Source organism: Hyperolius riggenbachi, chromosome 7 (assembly GCF_040937935.1).
Source record: "Hyperolius riggenbachi isolate aHypRig1 chromosome 7, aHypRig1.pri, whole genome shotgun sequence".
In the NCBI taxonomy this organism is placed as follows: Eukaryota; Metazoa; Chordata; class Amphibia; order Anura; family Hyperoliidae; genus Hyperolius; species Hyperolius riggenbachi.
Genome location: NC_090652.1, coordinates 83,258,786 through 83,271,902, shown reverse-complemented (window position 1 = coordinate 83,271,902; position 13,117 = coordinate 83,258,786). Strand labels below are relative to the sequence as shown.

The 13,117-nt window shown below is 45.9% G+C and overlaps 1 protein-coding gene across 3 annotated transcripts in view; it reads left to right on the top strand.

Annotated features, from left to right (window-relative positions):
* The window catches only part of LOC137525575 (NADPH oxidase organizer 1-like), a 94,806-nt gene extending 89,850 nt beyond the window's left edge, over positions 1-4,956 (top strand). For all 3 annotated transcript variants that reach the window (XM_068246719.1, XM_068246718.1, XM_068246720.1), the window contains one exon: positions 3,477-4,956. In XM_068246719.1, coding sequence (XP_068102820.1) covers positions 3,477-4,107 — 631 coding nt within the window. In that variant the 3' untranslated portion in view covers positions 4,108-4,956. The remainder of the gene's footprint in view (positions 1-3,476) is intronic.
* Positions 4,957-13,117: the final 8,161 nt, after the last annotated feature.

The following is a 13,117-nucleotide window of genomic DNA, read 5'->3' as shown; positions in this document are numbered from 1 at the left end:
AAGACGGTCCCGGGACGGAGCAGCGCGCCAGAGGCCGGACACTTCTGCCAGGTGAGTAAATGCTTTCTTTTCCAGGTGAAATGTTTGCCCGCATTGTTTCTTTTCCAGGTGAAATGTTTGCCCGCATTGTTTCTTTTCCAGGTGAAATGTTTGCCCGCATTGTTTCTTTTCCAGGTGAAATGTTTGCCCGCATTGTTTCTTTTCCAGGTGAAATGTTTGCCCGCATTGTTTCTTTTCTGGTGAAATGTTTGCCCGCATTGTTTCTTTTCCAGGTGAAATGTTTGCCCGCATTGTTTCTTTTCCGGTAAATGTTTGCCCGCATTGTTTCTTTTCTGGTGAAATGTTTGCCCGCATTGTTTCTTTTCTGGTGAAATGTTTGCCCGCATTGTTTCTTTTCTAGTGAAATGTTATTGTTTGCCCGCATTGTTTCTTTTCTGGCGAAATGTTTGCCTGCAGTGCGTTTCTTTTCTGGCGAAATGTTTGCCCGCAGTGCGTTTCTTTTCTGGCGAAATGTTTGCCGCATTGCGTTTCTTTTCTGGTGAAATGTTTGGCCGCAGTGCGTTTCTTTTCTGGTGAAATGTTTGCCCGCAGTGCGTTTCTTTTCTGGCGAAATGTTTGCCCGCATTGCGTTTCTTTTCTGGCGAAATGTTTGCCCGCAGTGCGTTTCTTTTCTGGCGAAATGTTTGCCCGCATTGCGTTTCTTTTCTGGTGAAATGTTTGGCCGCAGTGCGTTTCTTTTCTGGTGAAATGTTTGCCCGCAGTGCGTTTCTTTTCTGGTGAAATGTTTGCCCGCAGTGCGTTTCTTTTCTGGTGAAATGTTTGCCCGCAGTGCGTTTATTTTGTACTGACATGTTGCCCGCATTGCGTTTATTTTGTACTGACATGTTTGCCCGCATTGCGTTTATTGTCTGGTGAAATGTTTGCCCGCATTGCGTTTATTTTGTACTAACATGTTGCCCGCATTGCGTTTATTTTGTACTGACATGTTTGCCCGCATTGCATTTATTTTATACTGACATGTTGCCTATTGCGTTTATTTTCTGGTGTCCGGGGTAACTGTTACTGCATTTATTATTTAATGGTCATAGATGGCTATGTTTGCTGCTTTGTGGTTACGGTATACTATTAGCATCACACAGTTTCTGCACACCCATGATACAAAGTCTCGTTTGTCCACATCATGGCGTAAACACTGCTTTCTTATGCCTCGCTGTTACATCATTACGTTAGCTCCGCCCATACAATGTCATGGCCACGCCCACCCCTCCCCCAGTCTTCGCCGCTGCGTGCTCCTCACTCCTTCCCACTTTTCGCCGCGGTGCGCTAAGCGCGCCGCCCCCCCCCCCATCCCAGGTTGGACCCACAAAAATATGGTCACTCTAGCTTAGAGCACTTGTGAGGGGTAGGCCAGAGTGAAAAGGTGAGTTTTGAGGGCTTTCTTGAAGATGTTGAAGGAGGGGGCTGCCCTAATGGGTGGAGGTAGGGAGTTCCATAGTGTTGGAGCAGCTCTTGAGAAGTCCTGGAGGCGTGCAGGTGATATTTTCACACCTTATCAATAAAAACAATCACCTTCTAACTTCTAAGCCATCAGCAAGCGAGAAAATAGAGTAATTTTGATATTACTTTTCCACCTACTTTCTGGTACTTATTCAATTGCAGAGTGCTGAAAAGTTATTTTAACCACTTGATGACCCAGCCTTTACCCCCCCTTAAGGACCAGCGCTGTTTTAGCTGATCTGTGCTGGGTGGGCTGTGCAGCCCCCAGCACAGATCAAACACCAGGCAGAGCGACCAGATCGCCCTACCTTTTTTCCCCACTAGGGGGATGATGTGCTGGGGGGGTCTGATCGCTCCTGCCTGCCTGGGTGTTGCGGCGGGGGCACCTCAAAGCCCCCCTCCCTCTCCTCCCTTTCTTCCCCGGAGATCCGAGGCTGCACAGGAACGGATCTGTCCTGTGCAGCCTCTAACAGGCTCCTGCCTGTCATGTGACAGCGATCCCCAGCCGCTGATTGGCCGGGGATTGCTGATCTGGTACAGCGCTGCTACTGTTAGCAGCGTTGTACAAATGTAAACAAAGCGGATTATTTCCGCTTGTGTTTACACTTAGCCTGCGAGCCGCGATCGGCGGCCCGCAGGCTATTAACGGAGCCCCCCGCCGTGAATTGACAGGAAGCAGCCGCTCACGCGAGCGACTGCTTCCTGATTAATTAGCCTGCAGCCGGCGACGCAGAACTGCGTCGCTGGTCCTGCAGCTGCCACTTTGCCGACGCGCGTTATGAGTGCGCGGTCGGGAAGTGGTTAAACAGAAGAGGGGGGGCCCCAGATCTAAAAATCAACTAGCTTAGCATTGTGGCCGCTAACACAGTTATAGAGGCTAGGCTGCTAACCAAGCATTTTACAAGTGATTTATTTCCTAATAGTTAATCAGGAACAGGAAAAAAACAACGTTTTAACTGTCTACACACAGATCTATGACATTTAGGATGCTGTGCTAAATAGCCTTTCCCTACCTGCTGGTTGAGCCTGGAAGGAGCACAGCCCACTGACAAGGCCCTCACTGTGCTCTCTTCTTCTGTGATCTGGTTCTCCATGTTAAAGTGGACCTGAACTCTTGCACAGGGCAGAAGGAAAACAGAGGGAAATGCACCCTGTGTGTATTTAGAGAGTTTAGCCTGTCTAATTTCCCCTCATTTGTGTCTTGTCATCAGTTGTAATTTGATGTCTCTCCTGTGTCATCTGACTGCCACAGCAGATTAACTCATTTGAAAGCAGGAAGTAGAAACACAAAAGGTTTATTTTAGGATTTGTGTCAGCTGTAACAAATAAATGTTTTTTCTTTAAAGGTCATTATGCTGTTGCTTATCTTTTAGAGCAGAGAGTAAGTTCTTAATTCAGGGCCGCTTAAAAGTAAAATAACTACATAGTATACATGGCTCCCAACGGTCCCTTTTTCAGAGGGACAGTCCCTTTTTGCGAACCAAATCCCTCTGTCCCTCTTTCATCTTCATTTGCCCCTCCTTCAGGACTGATGTACAGATCTATGTAAATATATATATATTACTCCTGAAAAAAAATTGTTTGGCTCAATTTAAATTGATAAATATTTCTTAATTTCAAATATTAATATGAAAGAACACTAGTGATGATAGAAAGGACCAGTGTGGTTTGAATTCTAAAATTACATATTTATCTTATGAATTTTAAATGGTATGAATGTCTAGGGGTGTGGCAGGTGTGTGGTTAGAGGCGTGTCTAAAAGTGTCCCTCTTTCTCATCTCAAAAAGTTGGGAGATATGTTCACATTGCAGTGCAGTCTGATTGGCTCACAGTGCTGGACATCCCAACCACAGTCTGGGGTCTTATGCACAGATTATGCAGAGTCATGTAGTCCCAAAGGCTGTGTTGAAAAATATAAAATCATTGCATTAAATGTTGTGTTTTAATTTTTTCCTGGAAATAAATGTTATCTCTTTCAGTTATAATGGAAGATTTGGATACACTCCGGCCATGTTCCTCAAACCCTACAAGAACCCTCACCAGAATTTACAGGTGACACACAACCTTGAAAGGTTTGGCTCCACGCCCAATCTATTCAACGCAGTGAATGGTGTTCAAAATGATCGAAGCCCAGAACAACCAAGACAACGGAGAGAGGAGAAAATCCAAAAGCCAAGATTACAGAAAACCCTGTCAAGATCGTTGTCTGGTCTCCAAGACCTTGATATAGATGAACCAGATTTCAGCACTCCAACCAGAGCCAGAATAGATTCAAGCAAGCCTAGAGAGTCTTATGTTGAATGGTGCAAGCAAGACCTGTGGACAGCCAAGTATTCTTCTCAGACACCACATCCTGCTCATCCATTAAGTCCAAACTCGCTCTACAACTGCAATGAACTGAGTCCACAACAGAAATTAAATAAACCTGAATTTGAAGAAGAGAAACACAGGAAAGATTCGGGATTTGATGAGCAAAGATCACCCAGCACATCTGTTTCTTCAGATGGTGACAAAATACCGCCCCTCGTTCCCCAGAGGCCTTCACTGCAGGAGATTCAATCTAGGTGCACTTCCATCACTAGGAACGCAGCTCTGCAACATAATATCTGAACATGTCCAAGAGACTTTCATCATGCTTATGTACCATAAAGCAATTGTGTGCACAACACCTAGCACAGCATACAGTAGTACACTACACATGAATCTTGCTTCATGTATGGTATCTCTGCCTTGTCTGCTGCTGCTAGACACCTGTGGACCAAACTAGAAGCAATAGGAGATGGTGAATGGGGGAAGGATGCTTTCCATGTAGTGAGTCTGGTGGAGAGCCACAACACTCACTACATGCTCAGATATCTCACCTTTCTCTGCAGTCTCTACATTTAGACCAGACATAGTTTAAATATTTAATTTTGTATTGTGTTTTCACTGTACAAACCAAGGAACATTTTCAACGACAGAAAGCTGTGGAGTCTATATGCAAGTTATAATAGACCAACAACACATATTTTTCTCTAGTGCAGCATGGCCTAAAATTGCACTGCTGATAGAGATCGGTGAACAAATGTTTTTTGAAAAGAAGAGATATTTAGGTGTGATGTATGTGTGATGTCTTAATCAAGGTACAATTTAAAGTGTATCCCAAGTGACATGTGACAATATGAAATAAACATATACACATATAGAACTACCCCTACTAAGAAATTATCAGAAGTTCCTTTCTGTTTTCCAGTACAGGAAGTGTTTAAAAACTTGAGTCGCTATCCATGCAAAAGAGCTTGTTACAGCTTGTAAATTCAACCTGATTTCCTGAACAGTGAATAGAAACCAAAACAGTGAGATAAGGTTTTTAATGAGGTTTTACTGAGGGAAAATTCAAAGGGTCATTAGTTCTGTATCCTTTTCAGCTGCTAAATAAAGCAGAGCGTGGATTCTAAACAGCAGCAGTGACAGTCTGACGCAATGTTAAAAATAAAGTTGTAAAACTGAAAATAAAAATATGTGACTCTTTTTCTATACTTCTAATGTTCTAGTTATCATCCATACTACACATACAATTCATTATTTCATAAGCTTATTTTCACTTAAAAATCACAAAGTGAAGTTAAAACCAGCAGCAAAGAAAGAAAACACAAGTACTTATTCTATTCACTATTGCTGGCTGCCCAAGAAGCTCAACATTAAGACTTTCTTAGGGTGCGTGCGTACATACATACAGTTGTCGTTGGTCCATTGTTGCCCAATATTATTATCTCCATACAGTATGAGAGCCAACAGATTTTGAAAACTATGAACATATTGGCCTCAATTCACTAAGGGCAGTTCGTTAAAATAATTTAGGTCAGTAAAATACTGCATTCGGCATTTTACACTTTTCTTTCCAAATTCACAAAGATTTCCCGCATACAATAGAAGCTCAAAAATATACTGAAAAAACATGCTTCAACTCACTAAGCCCTGTTTAGTAAGTCTCACCAGCAGTGGAGCAGATCAGGCAGGAAGCTACGAGTCTTCCCACAAGGGGTGGGCATGAGTCAGGGTTTTTTTTCTGCCCAGGCTTCTCTAGCATTCCTTTATATGCATGCAGCCACTAGAGGGAGCTCTTCTGTATACCAGTATATAGGTATGCACATCTAAAGGGATACAGAAAAGCCTTTTTAAGTAACTCCTGCTCTACCCCCCAGAGTATCAGATCAAATTGGGTAAGAAGGACATTGGTGTGAATCAGATGGAGGGAGGAGAGCCGAGTCTAGCTTGAGGACATTGGTGTGAATCAGATGGAGGAGAGCTGAGTCTAGCCTGAGGACATTGCTGTGCATCAGAGGGAGGGAGGAGAGCTGAGTCTAGCCTCGGGAAACAGCTGTGCATCAGAGGGAGGAGAGACGAGTCTAACCCGAGGACATTTCTGTGCATCAGAGGGAGAGAGGAGAGCCAAGCAGAGTCTAGCCTGAGGACATTGCTGTGCATCGGAGGGAGGAGAGGTGAGTCTAGCTTGAGGATAGTGCTGTGCATCGGAGGGAGGGAGGAGAGCCGAGTCTAGCCTGAGGACATTGTTGTGCATCTAAGGGAGGAAGGAGAGCTGAATCTAGCCGGGGAACATTGCTGTGCATCGGAGGGAGGGAGGAGAGCCGAGTCTAGCTTTAGAACATTGCTGTGCATTGGAGGGAGGGAGGGAGGAGAGCAGAGTCTAGCCTGAGGACATTTCTGTGCATCGGAGGGAGGGAGGAGAGCCAAGTCTAGCCTGAGGACATTGCTGAGCATCTAAGGGAGGGAGGAAAGCCGAGTCTAGCCGGGGGACATTGCTGTGCATCGAAGGGAGAGAGGAGAGCCGAGTCTAGCCTGAGGACCTTGCTGTGCATCTAAGGGAGAGAGGACAGCTGAGTTTAGCCTGAGGACATTGTTTTGCATCGGAGGGAGAGAGAAGAGCCCAACAGAGTCTAGCCTGAGGACATCGGAGAGAGGGAGGAAGGATAGCCGAGTCTAGCCTTAGGACATTGCTGTGCATTGGAGGCTGTACATCAGAGGGAGAGAGAAAAGCCCAGCAGAGTCTAGCCTGAGGACATTGCTGTGCATTGGAGGGAGAGAGGAAAGCCAAGTCTAGCCTGAGGACATTGCTGTGCATCAGAGGGAGAGAGAAAAGCCCAGCAGAGTATAGCCTGAGGACATTGCTGTGCATTGGAGGGAGAGAGGAAAGCCAAGTCTAGCCTGAGGACATTGCTGTGCATTGGAGGGAGAGAGGAAAGCCAAGTCTAGCCTGAGGACATTGCTGTGCATCAGAGGGAGAGAGAAAAGCCCAGCAGAGTATAGCCTGAGGACATTGCTGTGCATCGGAGGGAGAGAGGAGAGCCGAGTCTAGCCGGGAGACATTGCTGTGCTTCGGAGGGAGAGAAGAGAGCCGAGTCTAGCCGGGAGACATTGCGGTGCTTCGGAGGAAGAGAGGAGAGCTGAGTTTACCCTGAGGACATTGTTTTGCATTGGAGGGAGAGAAAAGAGCACAGCAGAGTCTAGCCTGAGGACATCGGAGGGAGGAAGGGAGGAGAGCCAAGTCTAGCCTGAGGACATTGCTGTGCATCAGAGGGAGAGAGAAAAGCCCAGCAGAGTCTAGCCTGAAGACATTGCTGTGCATCGAAGGGAGAGCCGGGTCTAGCCTGAGGACATTGCCATGCATTGGAGGGAGATAAGAAAGCGGAGCCGAGTCTAGCCGGGAGACATTGCTGTGCTTCGGAGGGAGAGAGGAGAGCCGAGTTTAGCCTGAGGACATTGTTTTGCATTGGAGGGAGAGAGAAGAGCCCAGCAGAGTCTAACCTGAGGACATCAGAGGGAGGGAGGGAGGAGAGCCGAGTCTATCCTGAGGACATTGCTGTGCATCGGAGGGAGAGAGGAGAGCCGAGTCTAGCCTGAGGACATTGCTGTGCATCGGAGGGAGAGAGGAGAGCCAAGTCTAGCCTGAGGACATTGCTGTGCATCAAAGGGAGAGAGAAAAGCTCAGCAGAGTTTAGCCTGAGGACATTGCTGTGCATCAGAGGGAGAGGGAGGAGAGCCGAGTCTAGCTGGAAGACATTGCTGTGCATCAGAGGGAGGGAGAAGAGCTAAGTCTAGCTTGAGGACATTGCTGTGCATCGGAGGGAGGAGAGCCAATTCTAGGCTGGGGAAACTGCTGTGCATTGGAGGGAGGGAGAAGGCGTACATTAAAAAAGGGCGCCGGGAAAAAAGGGCGCAGGGTTTTAAACGATAAGCATGAATAACGTTTAAAAAAAAATTGTGCTATATTTCATTTAAAAATAATGTTTTATAAAGTTATAAATCATGAAATAATGTGTATGAAATCGGCAATTGTAAAAACGTTAATCTTCCCTGTTTAAAAAGTTAAATTTATAATAACGTTTTATAAAACATTAATAAGAATGTTACTAAAGCTATTTCTAACCCTACTCTCACACAGAACCCTCCCTGTACCTATCCCTAACCCCTAGTGCCTAAACCTAAGACCCCCCTGGTGGTGCCTAAACCGAAGACCCCCCTGGTGGTGCCTAAACCTAAGACCCCCTGTGATAAACATTAATAACGTTTTAAAAAATATTGTTCAGTTTTTCGTTTAAAAATAATGTTTTTTAAAAAAAAGTGTACAATTTCTCGTTTAAAAATAATGTTTTAAAAAATATTGCACTGTTTTTCGTTTAAAAATAATGTTTAAAAATTATAAATCATTAAATAATGTGTAATCATGAGAAGCAGTTATAAAACAATAAAAGTCTCCGGGCGCTGCTTTTAAAACGTTATTTTTCTCCGGCGCCCTTTTTTCCTGTTGGGCGCCCATTAAACGATATTTATTATGGGAGTGAATGGCGGCGCCCTTTTTGTCCACCTGCCTCATGCGCCCAAATTTCCTGCTTCCGGGAGAAGAGCCGAGTCTAGCCTGAGGACATTGCTGTGCAATCGGAGGGAGGGAGGAGAGCCGAGTCTAGCCTGTGGACATTTCCACCAGCGGGAGGGTGGAGGGAGGGAGGAGTGCAGAGCCTGGACAAGGTCCTCCAGCACCCAAGGCTGAGACACCATAGTGCGCCTCTACATCCCTCCCACCTCAGCCGTCACACATTGCTACAGTGGGATCCGAAAGTTTGGGCAACCTTGTTAATCGTCATGATTTTCCTGTAAAAATCGTTGGTTGTTACGATAAAAAAATGTCAGTTAAATATATCATATAGGAGACACACACAGTGATATTTGAGAAGTGAAATGAAGTTTATTGGATTTAGAGAAAGTGTTTAAACAAAATTAGGTAGGTGCATAAATGTGGGCACCACAAAAAAGAAATTAAGTCAATAATTAATAAATCCTCCTTTTGCAGAAATTACAGCCTCTAAGTGCTTCCTGTAGGTTCCAATGAGAGTCTGGATTTTGCTTGAAGGTAATTTTGGACCAGTCCTCTTTACAAAACATCTCTAGTTCATTTAGGTTTGATGGCTTCTGAGCATGGACAGCTCTCTTTAACTCACACCACAGATTTTCAATTATATTCAGGTCTGGGGACTGAGATAGCCATTCCAGAACGTGGACTTGTTCCTCTCCATGACTCCCTTAGTGGATTTTGAGCAGTATTTAGGGTTGTTGTCTTGTTGAAAAATCCAGCCCCGGTGCAGCTTCAGCTTTATCACTGATTCCTGGACATTGGTCTCCAGAATCTGCTGATACTGAGTGGAATCCATGCCTCCCTCAACTTTGACAAGATTCCCAGTCACTGCACTGGCAACACTGCCCCACAGCATGATGGAACCACCACCATATTTTACTGTAGGTAGCAGGTGTTTTTCTTGGAATGCTGTGTTGTTTTTCCTCCATGTATAATGCCCCTTGTTATGCCCAAATAACTCAATTTTAGTTTCATCAGTCCACAGCACCTTATTCCAAAATGAAGCTGGCTTGTCCAAATGTGCTTTAGCATACCTCAAGCGGCTCTGTTTGTGCTGTGGATGGAGAAAAGGCTTCCTCTGCATCACTCCTGCATACAGCATCTCCTTGTGTAAAGTGCGTCGAATGGTTGAACGATGTACAGTGACTCCATCTGCACCAAGATGATGTTGTAGGTCTTTGGTGCTGGCCTGTGGGTTGACTCTGACTGTTCTCACCATTCGTTGCTTCTGTTTATCCAAGATTTTTCTTGGTCTGTTACTAACTGTGGAAACAGACATCTGAAATCTCTGAGAAAGCTTTCTGTATCCTTCTCCTAAACCATGATGGTGAACAATCTTTGTCTTTAGGTCATTTGAGAGTTGTTTTGAGACCCCCATGTTGCTACTGTTCAGAGAAAATTAAAAGAGGAGGGAAACTTACAATTGACCCCCTTAAAGAGACTCTGAAGTCTCCTGAAAACAATCTTTTTATTTACAAAATGTGCTTAACATCTTTGCCCTAACTAAACCCCCGCATTCCTGCCACTGTACACTAACTAACTCGCCGGGGGGGGCAATCCGGGCAGCGCTTCCGTGAGAGGCAGAGCTATGAGCCGCAGCTCTGCCTCTCAGTGCGTCTGTCAGCCCGGATCGCCGCCTCTCCCCCGTCCCTCTGTCTTCCTTCACTGAGAGGGGCGAGGAGAGGCGGAGATCCGCTGCTAATAGACGGGGGATTGAGGCAGAGCTGCTGCTCATAGCTCTGCCTCCAACAGCAGCAAAATCCACAACCAAGAAAGTCGTAGATTTTGCAGGGGAGAGGGAGGGAGAATTTGGGGGGGATTTAGATAGATTTCAGCGGCGGGAATGCGGCGGTTTAGTTAGGGCAAAGATGTTAAGCACATTTTTTAAATAAAAAGTCTCTTTAAATACTCTTTCACATAATTGGATTCACCTGTGTATGGAGGTCAGGGGTCACTGAGTTTACCAAGCCAATTTGAGTTCCAATAATTAGTTCTAAAGGTTTTGGAATCAATAAAATGACAACAGTGCCCAAATTTATGCGCCTGCCAAATTTTACTTCAACAATTATTGCACACTTTCTGTAAATCCAAAATTTCACTTCTCAAATATCACTGTGTGCGTTTCCTATATGATATATTTAACTGACATTTTTTATCGTAACAACCAACAATTTATACAGGAAAAGTATGACGATTAACAAGGTTGCCCAAACTTTCGCATCCCACTGTATCAGACTAACAGGCGCCCCAGGGCCCTCAAACCTCAACACCGTAATCTCGTTATCTGGCTTGCAGTCACTGCTATGTATCCCCTTTTCTTATTTCTACCTGCTTCAAACACAGTAGGGGAATGATAGCTGAGCTGTGCACCCCCTCCTACACTGCACCCTGAGGCTGGAGCCTCTCTTGCTTCTGCCTCAGCCCGGCCCTGGAAGAGAGCCAAGCCGAGTCTAGCCTGGGGACATTTCCATGTGCGGAGCGGAGGGTGAGAGGAGAGCTGAGTCTAGCCCAGGGACATTGGTATGCATTGGAGGGAGGGAGGAAAGCCAATCCGAATCTAGCCTGGGGATATTACAATTCCAGAGGGTAGGGAAGGACGGGATCCCGGGAACCACTAAACTGCCAGGGATTTAGGGAAAGCACGGTCTGTGGCAACACATTTGGACCATAAGATGCACCAACATGTTCCCCCTCTTTTTGAGGGGAAAAAATCTTATGGTCCGAAAAATACTGTATTTAATAGCAGAGCTCTTTCACACCAAGAACACTTGAAGAGCTTTTCTGATCGTTCGCACTTTACAGAGTTTTGAAAAGCACCTGGGCAATGAAATATTATGGGCTATTTTACACCAAAGTCTCTATAAAATCGCTCCAAAATCGCTAGTGCTTTTCGTGGTGAAACAAGAAGTGGATGAGATGAGCTGCTGAGTTTAGCATGGTACACAGTGGTGCCAATCTGCTAACTGAATAAAGAAAATATACTGAATCAAAGTATACATGGCCTGAGGCAAAGCTAGTTGAGGTAAACACAGAGGTATTTGGGACATGAGGAGGAACAGACAACATAGAAATATAGGTGGATACAGCATGAACTTACCTCTAGGCTTATCTATGGTAACTTTGCCTCAGGTCAAGGTTACATTTCCTTTACAAGCTAACAATAAACGTTGTTGTTTTTCTTATGTCACAATATTGGAAGGTACCAATTTGCCAAACAGGAAGATTTCTTTTTAAAGTGGACCTGAACTCAAGACTTCCTTTCTGCTCTAAAAGATAAGCAACAGCATCAGGGGTAAACCCAGAATTTTCAAGGGGGGTTTCCTGAAGCTCTCCCTCAGCCACGCACAATACAGTATAATAATAAGGTAGCACGCCATGCTGGGTACACACAATGCAATTTCCCATCCCCCTGACAGGATCTGACAATTACTTCCTAAATGTCCGATCTGCTCCCGATCGACAACAGGATCGATCAGGAGCAGTTTGGATACAGAAAATGAGGACAGCCGACATTGGTAATGAAGGGGAAAGTAAAGCATTCACACAGCAGGGCCAGGGCTGTGCTCATACCTGAATCTATTAAGTTCCCCAGAACTGCTCCAAGCTCTGTACACACTGCTGCTCAATTCTCTCTACACACGCTGCTGCTCCATGCTCTGACTGTACATATGCTGCTGCTCCATGCTCTGTACAAATGCTGCTGCTCCATTCTCTGTACACAGGCTGCTGCTCTGTGCTATGCACACACACTGCTGCTCCATGCTCTGTACACATGCTGCTGCTCCATGCTCTGCACACACTGCTGCTCCATGCTCTGTACACAGGCTGCTGCTCTGTGCTCTGTACACACGCTGCTGCTCCATTCTCTGTACACATGCTGCTGCTCCATGCTCTGTACACACGCTGCTGCTCCATTCTCTGTACACAGGCTGCTGCTCTGTGCTATGCACACACACTGCTGCTCCATGCTCTGTACACATGCTGCTGCTCCATGCTCTGTACACACGCTGCTGCTCCATTCTCTGTACACAGGCTGCTGCTCTGTGCTCTGTACACACGCTGCTGCTCCATTCTCTGTACACATGCTGCTGCTCCATGCTCTGTACACACGCTGCTGCTCCATTCTCTGTACACAGGCTGCTGCTCTGTGCTATGCACACACACTGCTGCTCCATGCTCTGTACACATGCTGCTGCTCCATGCTCTGTACACACGCTGCTGCTCCATTCTCTGTACACAGGCTGCTGCTCTGTGCTCTGTACACACGCTTCTGCTTCATTCTCTGTACACACGCTGCTGCTCCATTCTCTGTACACAAGCTGCTGCTGCTCCATGCTCTGCACTCACTATTGCTCCATACTCTGTACACACGCTGCTGCTCCATCCAATGTCAACTGTAGCAGGGAGGGAAAGGTGCTGTGAGCTGCAGGATGCCTGCAGATATTCTGGTGTCTCAACTTGTGCCTGTCCCCAGACACTGCATCGGTCCTGGTCTGAGGGGGGATTCTGGGCAGCTGTAATTTTTCCCTGTGTTTGCCTATGAGCATAATAACCTTTAAAGTGTGCCAGAGATGGTAAACTAGGCTTAATTTATACTTACTCGGGGCATCCTCCAGCTTCATGAGCAGGGCTGAGTCCCTCGCCGTCCTCCTTGGCCCCTCCATACTGGCGCTATGACTGCCGGTAATCTGGTCAGGCAGTGCCGGTCAA